Below are 13,589 nucleotides of genomic sequence, written 5' to 3'. Positions count from 1 at the left end.
CTAGCTACAACTGTCACCAGTGGGAAGAAGTGGCAGCACTAATAGACTCTGCTCCCGAACCCCTTAAAAGCCAGCTAGCTCGCATTTGTGCGGAAGGAAGGAACGTGTCAGGCTGCACTGTAAAAGCAACTCTGGACGCCGCTGACAATGCGGGTAGACTTATAGCAGAGGGGACTGTCATCAAAAGGCATGCTTGGTTGAGGCAGTCGGGATTCAAAGCAGAAACACAAGCTGCGCTCTTAGACAAACCAGTGGAAAGTGATCTCCTGTTTGGGAAGGCAGTCGAGGACGCTCTAAAAAACGCTAAGGAAGAATTCGACACCCTCAAATCCCTTGGCCAGTTAACTACCAAACCACCTAACCAAAGAGGGAATGGCAATTTTCGTCGCCCCCGCGGCCAAAATTCCAATAGAGGAAATAGCTACTCCCACACCCAGGGTACACAGTGGAACACCAGCTCACAACAGTCTACCCAGGCGTATGGTAGGGGTAGTAAAAGAGGACGGGGTAGAGGCAGAGGCAGCCCCAGTAAAGGAGGAGGCACGCCTCCACCAAAGCAGTGACGCTCAGTTCAGGGTCCCTTCCCATGCAACCCCAGTAGGGGGACGAATATCAAGTTTCACCCAGGCATGGGAAGGGATAACATCCGACAGATGGGTGCTGTCAACAGTATCCAATGGGTACTGCATAGAACTACTGCAACGTCCCCTAAACCATCCTCCAAGACAAAAAGTCCACTCTTTACAACATCAGAAGATCCTCCTCGAGGAGATCGCCATTCTGCTAGAAAAGGACGCGATAGAACTCGTCCCGGGACACCAGGTAAACAAGGGTATCTATTCAACTTACTTCCTTGTGCCAAAGAAAGATTTAACAATGCGCCCAGTTTTAGACTTACGGCCTGCCAACAAGTATGTCAAGCCCCAAAAATTCCGTATGACCACACTACAAGAGGTAATCCCACTCCTAAAAAAGGGGGATTACATGGCAACCTTGGATATGAAAGATGCCTATTTTCATATTTCCATGCTCCCGGCGCACAGAAAATACTTGCGCTTCAAGGTGGACAGTCGCCACTACCAATTCAAGGTACTGCCCTTCGGGATAGCTTCTGCACCAAGGGTATTCACCAAGGTACTGGCGGTGGCAGCTGCACACCTACGCAGGGAGGCAATCCCAGTGTACCCTTATCTGGACGACTGGCTCATAACGGGGGAAACCCCAGGAATCTGCAGGTCAAACATTCAGAGGACCATCGACCTCCTCCACGAATTAGGCTTCTCCATCAACGAGAAAAAGTCAAGTCTGGTGCCAAGCACCTCAAAACAGTTTCTAGGAGCTATCCTAGATACTCAGAAAGGATTGACCTTCCCTTCGGAAGAAAGAATTCGGAACATACTTCTGCAAATTCCGCATTATCAGTCAGGTCAACAGATAACAGTACGCAAAGCTATGCGGTTACTCGGCATGATGGCGTCATGCATTTACCTGGTCCCCCACGCGCGTCTGCGCATGCGTCCCATGCAGGAATGGTTGGCGAAACAGTGGTCTCAGGCAAGTGGTCAGTGGGACGATCTAGTGGTCGTTTCGCCAACACTCGTACAGAACCTACACTGGTGGACAAGAGAGAATCTCGCAAAGGGGAAACCCTTTTACGATCCCGAAGTACAGGCAGTGGTGACTACAGATGCATGCCTGACGGGGTGGGGAGCTCACCATCTCCACCACACAGCTCAGGGTCTCTGGTCTCACTCAGTAGCCAAGAACCACATCAATCTGCTAGAGCTTCTGGCAGTATTCCGAGCGCTGCAGGCGTTCGAGCCCCATCTACTAAACTTGTCGGTGCAGATCAGGACGGACAGCACGACAGCCATGTTCTATCTGAACAAGCAAGGAGGGACTCGTTCGCCAAATCTGTCCAAGCTTGCCCAGAAAATATGGATATGGGCACTCAGACGGAACATCTTCCTGTCATCGCAACATGTTCCAGGGGAGCTCAATTCCCTAGCGGATGCTCTAAGCAGAGACTCCCTCCCAGAAGAACACGAGTGGGTCCTTCACAAAGACGTAGTAGAAGATCTCTTCTCTCAGTGGGGTTTCCCCACTATAGACCTATTCGCCACAAGCGAAAACAAACAATGCCCAGGATTTGCATCCAGGTTCCCACAACCGGACTCCCAGGGGAATGCCCTGTGGATAAACTGGTCAGGGATGTTTGCGTACGCTTTCCCACCAACTCCCCTCATCAGGAAGGTGGTGTACAAGATGAACAAGGAATCGATGACGCTCATCCTAGTTGCTCCCATGTGGGCGAGACAACCATGGTTTCCACACCTACGCAGGATGGCGGTATGCGAGCCCATCAGACTCCCAGCCTGGTACAACCTTCTGTCCCAGCAACAAGGTCAAACAGTGCATCAGGAACCCAACTCTATGAACCTAGCAGCATGGCTCCTGAAGTCATAGAGTTTGGACATCTCAAATTACCACAGAGGTGTATGGACATTCTAAAAGAGTCTAGGAAACCAAATACAAGGCACTGTTACTTTGACAAGTGGAAAAGATTCGTTATCTGGTGCCAGAGTAAACAAATCAACCCGGTTGATTGCACTCCTTCCAACGTTGTAACATACATGCTCCACCTGCTGGATGCAGGGTTGGTTTTTAACTCTCTGAAAGTACACCTGGCAGCCCTCTCAGCCTACACCACATCCCATAACAAGGTTTCGTGGTGGAAAGTACCAGTGGTTAAAGCCTTCATGGAAGGAGTAAAGAGACTTCACCCTCCTATCTCGAACCCACCGCCAGGATGGGATCTCAATGTGGTGCTATCCAAGCTCATGGGGCCCCCCCTTCGAACCCATGCATAAAAGTAGTCTCAAACACCTGACTTATAAAACGGCCTTCTTAGTAGCCATTACCTCCATAAGAAGGGTCAGTGAAATTCAGGCTCTGTCAGTGCAAGATCCTTTCTTTACTATCCACAAGGACAAACTGGTTTTACGCACACACCCTAGATTCTCACCAAAATTCATATCCAAGTTCCATGTAAACCAGTCCATCGAGCTTCCGCCTTTCTTCCAAAACCCACAGAGCTCAGCTGAGGTGAAACTACACACCCTAGATGTGCGTAGGGCGGTCTTATACTATGTAAATAAAACCAGACCGCTAAGGAAAACAGATCAACTGTTTGTCTCCGTAGCTACAGGCAGAGAGGGGGATCGCGTCTCTAAGGGCGCTATCTCAAAGTGGATTATCAACTGTATACAGCTGTGTTACTCTCTTTCTGAAAAAACTCTGCCTTTTACGCCAAGGGCCCACTCTACCAGAGGCATTGGGGCCACTCTGGCTTTCATTGCAAATGTTCCCCTTGACACCATTTGCAAAGCAGCTACTTGGAGCTCTATTCACACTTTTACTCAGCATTACTGCATTGACACTCATTCCAAGGCAGATACACAAGTGGGACAAGCGGTTCTAAGACACCTGTTTGCTCATGACCCTTCTCACATCCCACCTCCTTCTTCTGGTACTGCTCGCTAATCTATGCACAGCATGTGATCTAAGCAGATTCCACAAGCCTCAGAAGGGATACATTACTCACCGTAATCGTATTTCTGATGCTTGTATCTGCTTAGATTCACATGCGACCCACCCTTCCTCCCCTCCGAGAGAAGGCGCATGGTTGCTTGTAGTCTTACCTTTCTGTCTATCTGCTTGGACTATCTGTACTCACGCTACTCCTCATGCTACCTCATGTCAGGAAAAACACAATCTGGGGATCCTAGACGCGTGAGGGATCATGGGTACAGGGGACGTCACACTAGGGATAGTATTACTGGCACGCCCTGTGTCGACGCCCATTTTTCGACTTCGAAAAACAAACTGTAATACTCCGCAGCTTCCACTAGATGTCGGCCTATGCACAGCATGTGAATCTAAGCAGATACAAGCATCAGAAATACGATTACGGTGAGTAATGTATCCCATATATAGGGTTTTTTTTTTGTACAGGGCCCGCAGTAGCGGCCCTGTAGTTATGGTTAAGTTGCTAAACCCACAGGAAGAGCACTTTTGGGTGGTTTATAAACCCCCCCCCCCCCCACCCTCTGGACGAATCCTTACCAGACTTTGCAAAAAAAAAGTATATGACCCCGTCATATTGATTTTGCGAAGTTTGGTGATATTTTGCCACGGGGGGGGAGGGGGGGCGGCAAAGTTATAGGGGCGTCCCAAAATGTCTGTTTTTTCCATAGACGCAATGGAAATCAAATTTTGTTCACACCTACAGCCCAAACCGCTGGATGGATTTTTACCAAATTTGAAGTTGGAGCAGTGGCTTTGTCCCGAAAGCGTGCTTTTGTAAATTTGCCGTAAATCCGTTTGTTATTTTTAAAACAGCCCAAAAGTAGGTAAAAATAAATCGGTGATGTCTGGGTTCGGTCTGCAGATTCACTTCTCTGTTCGCTCCGCGGACGGTGATCCGATTGGGCCAAGGGCTGAGGAGAGGTCTTCGAACATCAGATGCACCCTCTGATTGGATGGTGAAAAGCGTGAGGTGCGTCATATTTTCCGAAACGCCCACCATGTTGACTCCGCAGACAGCCGCAACTGATCGCGAACGGATTGGTGGGGAAAAAGTCTGGAAAACACATTTTGGGTCATTTGGTGTTGGGAAGAGGGGAAGGGGAGTGGAGAAAAGATGCTATACAGGTCTTTGTTTAGGTGGAATGAGAGCGTACGGGTGGCGCGGTGTCCGCAGACAACCGCTGTAGTCCACGGGCAGAGTATTGGCCGGACAGCTTGCGGAACACATTTGGGGTCTTTTGGTGACTGAGGGCTTGGGCGGACAGCTTGGATTTTTTGGTGACTCAAAGAGGGCTTTGGTGGCCATCTAGAGACACATATTTGGGGTTTTGCAACTGCAAGAGGGCTTGGTAAGGGTGGGCGAGTGGAATCTAGATGATATGGGGATATTTTCATACGTGAAAAATAGGGTTGCGGCCCATTTCGATGTCTGCAGACGTCATTTGAATTGGGAGGTTCAGGGTGACTTGTGGTGTGGTGGTTGTGCCCATATTCATGGGTGCATGGCCGTATTAGGCCATGCACCCAAGAATCTGGCCACTGGTCACGACCATTATAATGTCTACAGAAATTGAATCTGGCCACTGGGTACAACCATTATAATATGTGTATAGTAATTATAGATAGTGTGTGTATAGTAATTCTAGATAGTGTGTGGGCAGTATACATCATTTGTAACATGGTGACATAATACAATTGAAGTGCAAATAGGACTTATGATTGCTGTACCATTGGGGGTACAGGTTGAATTTGTTGTACATGGTAATGAAGGAGAAATCTTTGCTTCTTTTTCTGTGAAAAAAACACAGTATATGTTGGGCAAGATCGTTTACAAGGTCTCATTGCATGCAATCTCGCATATTTATGTACTTTTTAGACCCTCATAATCAGTACATTCTAAGTACTAGGTTTGAAACGACATTACTGTGTGTTCTGCACAATCTGCATCTGCAAGATGCCTCATAGGCAAGCACTGGGACGAGGAATATTAGGACTATGAGTAATGCAGATTACTGTTAAGTAATCCAGGTATTTAACACAAGCACACACATTCACATGCTTGTTTACACGTGCACCCATTCACTCACACACGCACACTTAGCCACCCATACATCATACACTCATTACCCCATATAACACATATATATATATATATATATATATATATATATATATATATATATATATATATATATATATATATATATATATATATATATATATATATATATATATATATATATATATATATATATATATATGCACACACACAAAATAAATCATTTTCTTACCCTTTCCCTAATCCGTGGTTGCTCTGAGGAACTTCTCTGCAGGCAGGCCTCGTGGCTGCCATGAACATGTAAGGCACCATCAGCTTCTTCTGGTCATGCGCAAAGCATAGGAGCCAAAGCTTTCCATGTCCTCTGGGGTTGGGAGCCTCAGACTTAAGAAATCAATGTAAAGAGGTCTCTTGTCTGAGCCCACTTTACTTTTGGTTTCTCTCTGCCTGTGCAACCCTTAAACCAGGGGTCGCCGAGGCATTACCAGGGGTTGCACAGGAGTTGCCACGGGCCACAGCTGCGGCCTACAAAGGATGTCCCTGGTCACCAATAAAGTGGCTTCCTTTCACTGACAATCATGTGGAAGCTGAAGGTGTAGCCATTTGCTGTGTAGTTTTTTGTCTGCATAGCAGACCATTGTCAGTAACTTGCAATTTAATTTAGCAATGTCCATGTACCTACTCTTCCTGTCCCTTTTTCTCCATACTGTATTGGCATCTCTTCCTAGGGACGGAAGACGGAACCTTTTTCACCAGAAAAATCTTCTTCCCCTTGGCGCGCAGGGGTGCTGCCTTGGGAACATGTGCTACCCTGACTCCGCCCACCAGCCCCAGTCTATTTTTCCACGTCGACGGGAACTGGCCGATTTCACCAGCGCTCCTGGGTTTGGCCTTGACATGTAATTCCACACGCTGTTCCCCAGGTTCTTCTTATCTTTTTGTCTTTATTTATCATCTAGGTACTTGGTTCTCTGCCGTCACGCTCCTCCACTGCGCATGTCGACTTTAGTAGGTTTCAGCAGGTGTCCAGCCTCTGAGAGACTCTCTCCCATGTCCGGACCCCAATGCCCTTTGCCTGCGCTGCCTTGGCCCTGACCATGACTGGGAAGGTTGCACCGCGTGAGACTCTGACTACACGCGCACTGAAGAACAGGCTAACTAGGTGGAGAGAACTCTTCGAATCATCGCCTCCAGGGGACTTGAACAAGTTTGTCCAGCTGCGATCGAGGCCCAAGGATGGGCTGTTATTTTTCCGTCGCACCCCAAAAGGGCGACTCCTTCCCGAGGAAACACCCAAGCGGCAGGAACATTACCTGTAGTCTTAAATATTCTTGTAACTGCTGCGCCCAGCTACCCGAGGGTTTGGTGCGCATTACCAAATAAGCAAACAAACCTCTTAGGTTCTGTTACCAGCACACGCACCAAGGCTAACCCAGCTAGCGGCCTTACGGCCGATGGGTCTTCGGACCCTACCGGTATCAGTGCTGAGGGACAGCAAGGGTCTTCTACTGGGTCTACACCAGAGGGGCTACGTCCTAGTACTGGCTCCAGGGCAGAGGGGGCGCCTGCATGCAGCACTACTTTCCTCAATGCTGAGGGCAATACCTCTTCCAGGCCTAGACCAGAGGTGCGGGATAGGCCTCATGTTCCAACACCAAGAGTCTTGGGCGAGGCCATGTCCGGAAAGCCATGTACTACGACTCTGGCACGTGGCACGCAGCCCAACAAAATTGCTGCCGTGCCAGACAACATGGCCGCTCGTCCGATGCCACTCCTAGGAACAGAGCAGGCGGGTGAACGAGTTTCAAGGTGAGACTGGTGTCAACCAGGTATGTGGCCTACAGTGTATCGATTAGTAGCGCAGAGCAGGTTTCCCCTGCAACCCAGACTGAGTGTGCTTTGGCCCCAGCCACTCAGTTAGTATCCCCTGCCTCCTTCAGCCTCCGAGGATAGGTTCCTTCTAAAGGTTTTTGGGGTTGATGCGAGCCCCCCAGATGGGTGCCATCCTAAGGGATGCAGTCGGGGACTTGCTCCCTCCGGTCACTCCAGTGGTGCCTATAGTCCTTCCTCCCATGGCTCCGGCACCACAGGTCCCAGCGCAGCTCCCTCTGCTGGCTCCTTCGAATCCACCCCCAGTGCAGCCGGTTCAGAGCCAACCTCTGCAGCAGGCTCCGGTCTCCAAACCGCAGCCCACGGCGCCCAGCACCCCTCCTCCTGCGGCGGACCAGACAGACACCTAAATGAGGAAATAGTCCTACCTACATTCTTCGCTGACCCCAAGGATGAGGCTCAGAGTCTTGTGCTGTCTGGATGTTAGATGCGCTCTGAAATTCTATCTGGATAGGACCAAGCTCTTCCGCAAGTCAGACACACTCTATCACCTTGGGTGGCTCCAGACCCGGTTATCAGGCATCCAAGGCCTCCATCGCAAGGTGGATTGTTGCGGCCATCAACAAGGCCTATGAGGGGCAGCGCAAGCCGCTGCTAGCCAATATGCACGTTCATGCCCCAGGGCCAAAGTCATCGCCTTCCAGCGGCAGTTGCCGTGGCAGGTCATAAGCAGGGCAGCCACCTGGGCCACCCAGTCAGCTTTCTGTAAGCATTACTGTTTGGACGCCGGCTCTTAGTCAGATGCGGCCTTCGGACAGGCGGTTCTAAGGAACTTGTTTGCTTAGGGAGGGTCTCCTCTCCACCCTGGGGCTACCTTCAGTTGTAATCTCCCATACAGTATGGAGGAAAGGGGAGGAGATGTAAGAGTAATTACAAGTTACTCACCGTAGTGACTACCGTACTCTTAGTCCCCTTTCCTCCATACGTCCCACCATCCTCCCCCCTAATAATACTGGTGTCATTAGGCAATAATAAATATTGTCGACGCGTCATTGAGGACTGAGGAGTGGCGCCGGTGGGCGGAGTCAGGGTAGCGCATGCTCCCAGGGCTGCACCCCCGCGCGCCTCTAAATTTAAAGGGGAAGAAGGTTTATCTGGTGTAAAAGGTTAAGTCTCTCGTCCCTAGGAAGGGACGCCCATACAGTATGCAAGAAAGGGGACTAAGAGTACGTTAGTCACTACGGTGAGCAACTTGTAATAAATGCCCTATGGGCATGTCTGTCTGTCGAGAGGCATACAGAACCGATTAATAAGTTGAAAATATTTATATTACAGATATTAGTTTCTTAATACAATTCATAGTCACTAGTGATCAGAGAGACCATGTTTCTATGCATCTGATTTGCCTGGAAACAACTGCTGCCTTTTTTCATGGCTGCTTCTTTCCTCCTTGTAGCCTACTGTCAAATGATTAAAGGTTTGCATTCCGTAGGCAATGTTTATGCAAGTGAATGTTTGTCGTGCCCACTATATGACTTGCACAGAACCCTTTGTTATCCTTGCATGTTTTGCAGGCATTAATGATGGGGCAGCAGCTGTTGTTTTAATGACAAAGTCTGAAGCCAACAGTCGAGGGCTGGTTCCTTTGGCTCGAATTATATCTTGGGCCCAAGCTGGATTAGATCCCTCTGTCATGGGAGTAGGACCAATCCCAGCCATACGAAAAGCAGTAAGTGTTCATCTCTATTATGTGCTGTTCTTGTAATGTGGGGTGAAAGCTTTTAAAGATGCTTGACTTGTCCTCCTTGTTACACACACAAAATGTATCATTCATGCAGCCTAAAAAACATTGTCTTCTCGGTCTTTGACAGGTTGCAAAAGCAGGATGGTCTCTTGATGGTGTGGATTTGTATGAAATTAATGAAGCGTTTGCAGCTCAGTCTTGGGCAGTGATGAAAGATTTGGGTTTAGATCCTGAGAAAGTAAGTATGACTTCACTCAATCACATTAATGTATGCGTGTATATTTCTGGAGCTTATGAATAGGTTTTAGATGTACATGCTATGCATAGTCTGCAATCTAGTGAAGTATTAAAAATTGACAGGGGCCTTTTCAAGGACATTACTCTGACCTACACACCATGCTCTTTCAAGTTGACCCATGTTAGATTGTGTTTAACTGCTATTTGTTTGGTCATTGAGTGGAGGCCCTAAAGAGAAAAATTCAGTGATGGTAGTGTCAAGACTTTGGTTGACAACCTGTGGGTCTCGGAGCCTGTGTAGGGACTGATTGCATGAGATCAAGCTTTACTGTTTTTTCAATCTATTACCTGAAACACTTGATGTCAATAAGTCACATAGAGAAGAGGCCTTTTAAATGTTGCCCAAGGTGCAATTCCATGTGCCCCTGGATTGATACATGGTCACTGGCTTCCACACAACCGTGCAGAAGAAGACTGTAGGGCCTGTAAAAAGTTCAAAAGCAAATCCTTGAAGAGTCGTAAGCAACGGCGCTGGGTAGGCTATGTCACGAAAGCAGACAAAGCAGAGGCTTCTATACTGCTGGAACCTGGAAAACCTCCCAGTTTGGAAGTCGATTCACCAGAGGAACAGCAAAATCCCAAGGAAACAGTCAGAGAAGACTGCTAAATCAGGAAAGGGCTAACAGGCTCCACACAGGTCAAAGCACACAACTCATTAATTGGCACCCCATCTCCTGAGGGGCCGCCTATACGTCAGGCCAGGCGAAGAGAGCATGGCATGCAAAATGCTGTAGCAATAAGTAACCTGGAATCTAAGTATACACCTGTGGAAAAAACTGGTCGGCGTTCAAATTACCATAAGCTTGACACCAAGGCATTGGGGTGCATAGGGCACAAAAAGTATGCAACGGAAGGGTCATGTCATGAATCTCAGGGACAAAAAGCACCACAAACCTGGCAGTGATAGAATTGCAGCCAACAAAGATGGAACAGGCAAGCATGGCATTGAAAGTTGAGACAGATAAATGACACCGTAAATTGGGAACCAACTATTTCGGCACTAAAGTTGCAAAAAGATGCAAAAAGGGTCCTAAACTTGTTCCAACACAATACTGGAATTTGGAACATCCCAATGAGTGTGTTTTCAGGGAAACCATAGAGGCATGGAATTAATGTCGTTATGAGTAGAATTTGCGAATTGTTGCTTTTAGAAATAAGAAATGATTTGATAGTTACTATCATGTTTATTATAAATTCATATGGGATGTTTCTTACTTCACCCCTACCTACGATAGTTGAACACAAAAATATAGTATGAAATTGTAATGCATTTATATGTTGGTCAGCAAGTGAAGAGGTTAGAAAAAATGTTTGATTATATTTGGATATGGTCATGAGTAGATGGAAAAAAGGATCACAACGTCTTAAAAAATATATGAATTGTTGATAGAAAAATGTAAAGCCCATGTTAAGGAATTAATACTATCCACCCCTGTGGAAAAATTCAGGAAAAAGAGGGAAGATTCTTGGTATGTCATTTTTTGAATTCCGAAATAAGCTCATTATATACACGGGGGGAAATAATATATGTCAAGATGTAACAATGAAAGAGTTTATACTTTTTTTAAAAAAAACGGCAAAAAATATTAACTCGCATTGCCAGCTTTAGATCTAGATCTACAAGATTTTTTTTCTTCAGACTTTCTTATAGCGACAAACTACTCTTTGCAACAAATCCTAAGGATTAATATACAAATAAAAAAATATATATTAGTTTTAAGGATTTAACTGTGATTAGGCATATTAATTCATCCGACACAAAGAACCCTACCATTTTTACTGGAATATATCAAACAAAGGATTTAGGTCTTCCAAACGTGACAACAGGTGGAGAGGTTTATAGGAAAAACATGTACATTGGTTAAATAATGTAGGGACTAAAAATACACCAAATCGAAGGGTACATTTAGAGGAGATTGAAATTGAGATGTTTATGGTAAGTAAAATTACAGGTAGTATACAATCATAAAGACATGTTGCAGCCGGATTTGATGAGAAAGCAATGGTTTCTATTAAAATGAATCCAGTCCTTTGGGCTTTCGGTTTTACTCCATTCTTTGATAATGTTATTGTTTTAAGCTTATCCAAGAAAATTGTAAGGGAAACATAACGATAGCAATATTTCAAATGGGTGATAAATTATAGGCTAATTGCTATACAAGATGCAGCGGCTAAAATATTTAATAAGCTGCTAACAATAGTAGGGGTGATGCAGCTATGGTGGGGGAGTCATAGAAAGCGAATACAAATAATTCCAAAAAGCTGCACTAATTAATTCTTGAAATGAAATCAATCTTGATGATTCTGATATGGATAATTGTGGAATTGACAAATTCAGAGCATATAATACCAGTGTACCAAACAGGATTTACTGAAGATGAGACTAATGCTGATATTGGTTTTATATAATTTTATATTCAACTATAATAGAAAGACGACAATGAAATTGTATCTGACAACCTTAGCCCTCTCATATGTCTTTGACAATTCTCGGACTACTGTGTAGTGAAAATTAGATATGTGGGGTATGCCATTGCCCCTTTTATCCATTTCATAGAACTGTATACAGACACCAGAACTAGAAGAAATGCACACAATGGTGGATTAACCTAAACATTCTCTAAAATAATGGTTTGAAACAAAAATGCCTACTTGGCACCAGTTTTGTTTAACTTGTATGCAGACCTTGCAGCTATTTTTCAAGGATGCAAACCCTTAAATTCTCCCCAAATCAAACATTAAGCCAATTAATTTGATCACATATTCACAGGCTGCAGTTCTTTTTGATTTAACCCCTTGTGGGTTGCAAAATTCTTGACTATAGTGTGCTTTTTAATCTTCAGAAAAATAACCTGGAATTACATCTTTTTTAAAAAAAAAAATAGTAAATTGTGTTTTTTATACCCATAATTAACTTGGAAAAAAGAAGACTTTCGTGTGGACGTTATGGGAAGTTATTTTAAACATTGTGGCTATACAAGTATTTGGGAATTTGTCATAATTAAATTGGGGAGCACATAAAAGGTTGGCTATTAAAAAAAAATGTACTTTACAAAATATTAATTTGAAAGATAAAATGAACAGTAGGAAATGGAAACCGTTAAACTCTATGAAATTAAAATCTTACCATTTTAATTTGATTTTATGAATGCTCTTTTTCAAATCAAAATGACTTGGATAAAGAATATAGAAATTCTGTTTTCCATTTAAGAAAATCCAGATCAATTTAGGTGATCCCATTGAAAATACAAAAATAAAGAACTGTGAAGTATATTATGAAATGGAGTAAGGCAAGTAACTTGTTAAAAAATGCTATGGGAAGTTTCTAGGATTAGGTGTATAGAAATAGGAGTAATGAGAAGACCTGCTACTGAAGGGCATCCTGCAGAATGAAGTAAATAATAAATTGGAATAATGAATTGTGGTTTAAATCATTTTATGACTGATACAAGTAGGTAAGCAAGGAACAATGAAGTCCTGAAACTATCTTTTAATAGTTACCAGATGGGACCCCTATAGCAATATGTTTATGAACTATCAGAAGAAAAGATTAGATTTTTTATATTACTAATCCGTTGTTTATCCGAATGTAGGAAGTTGGCTCAGCATACCCTATAATTTAAGGATATGTAGACTATCAAGTGTTGAAACTCAAGACCGTGAATCACGAGACATAGTTAAACAATATAACTAAGGAAATGGTACATAATGACAATATTGACATGACGTAAGTAGAATCAAATCGTGTATTGGACTTTTTTTTATTTTTAGAAGAAGCGAAAGATTTTTTAACTGTGTATTTAATCTTCATTTAGTTTGCTTCAATTAAGTGACTTGTATTATTTATTGAAAACTATAAACATTTTAATAAATACAAATACTGGAATTTGCACTAGCAGAGGAACCATTAACTGGCTCTTTACTCAGCAATAATGCTTCCATGCATACTAGCACAAGAGATTAAGTACACATCCTCCCCAAATGAGGTAGAGAACTATTGGGAAGATTTTCATGTGCTCGAAAAACCTAAAACAGGAACTCTTGCTCATGCTATATCTAATCTAACCTATT

The 13,589-nt window shown here is 44.5% G+C and overlaps 1 protein-coding gene across 1 annotated transcript in view; it reads left to right on the top strand.

Moving 5' to 3' along the window:
* Positions 1–13,589, top strand: part of ACAT2 (acetyl-CoA acetyltransferase 2) — a 521,847-nt gene that overhangs the window by 398,826 nt on the left and 109,432 nt on the right. The window contains exons 7-8 of the mRNA XM_069606820.1: positions 9,052–9,206; positions 9,349–9,459. Of these exons, the coding sequence (XP_069462921.1) occupies positions 9,052–9,206; positions 9,349–9,459 (266 nt within the window). The remainder of the gene's footprint in view (positions 1–9,051; positions 9,207–9,348; positions 9,460–13,589) is intronic.

This window comes from Ambystoma mexicanum, chromosome 4p (genome assembly GCF_040938575.1).
Source record: "Ambystoma mexicanum isolate Mex_15411 chromosome 4p, UKY_AmexF1_1, whole genome shotgun sequence".
Taxonomy (NCBI): domain Eukaryota; kingdom Metazoa; phylum Chordata; class Amphibia; order Caudata; family Ambystomatidae; genus Ambystoma; species Ambystoma mexicanum.
This window is presented reverse-complemented; position numbering and strand designations above follow the sequence as displayed.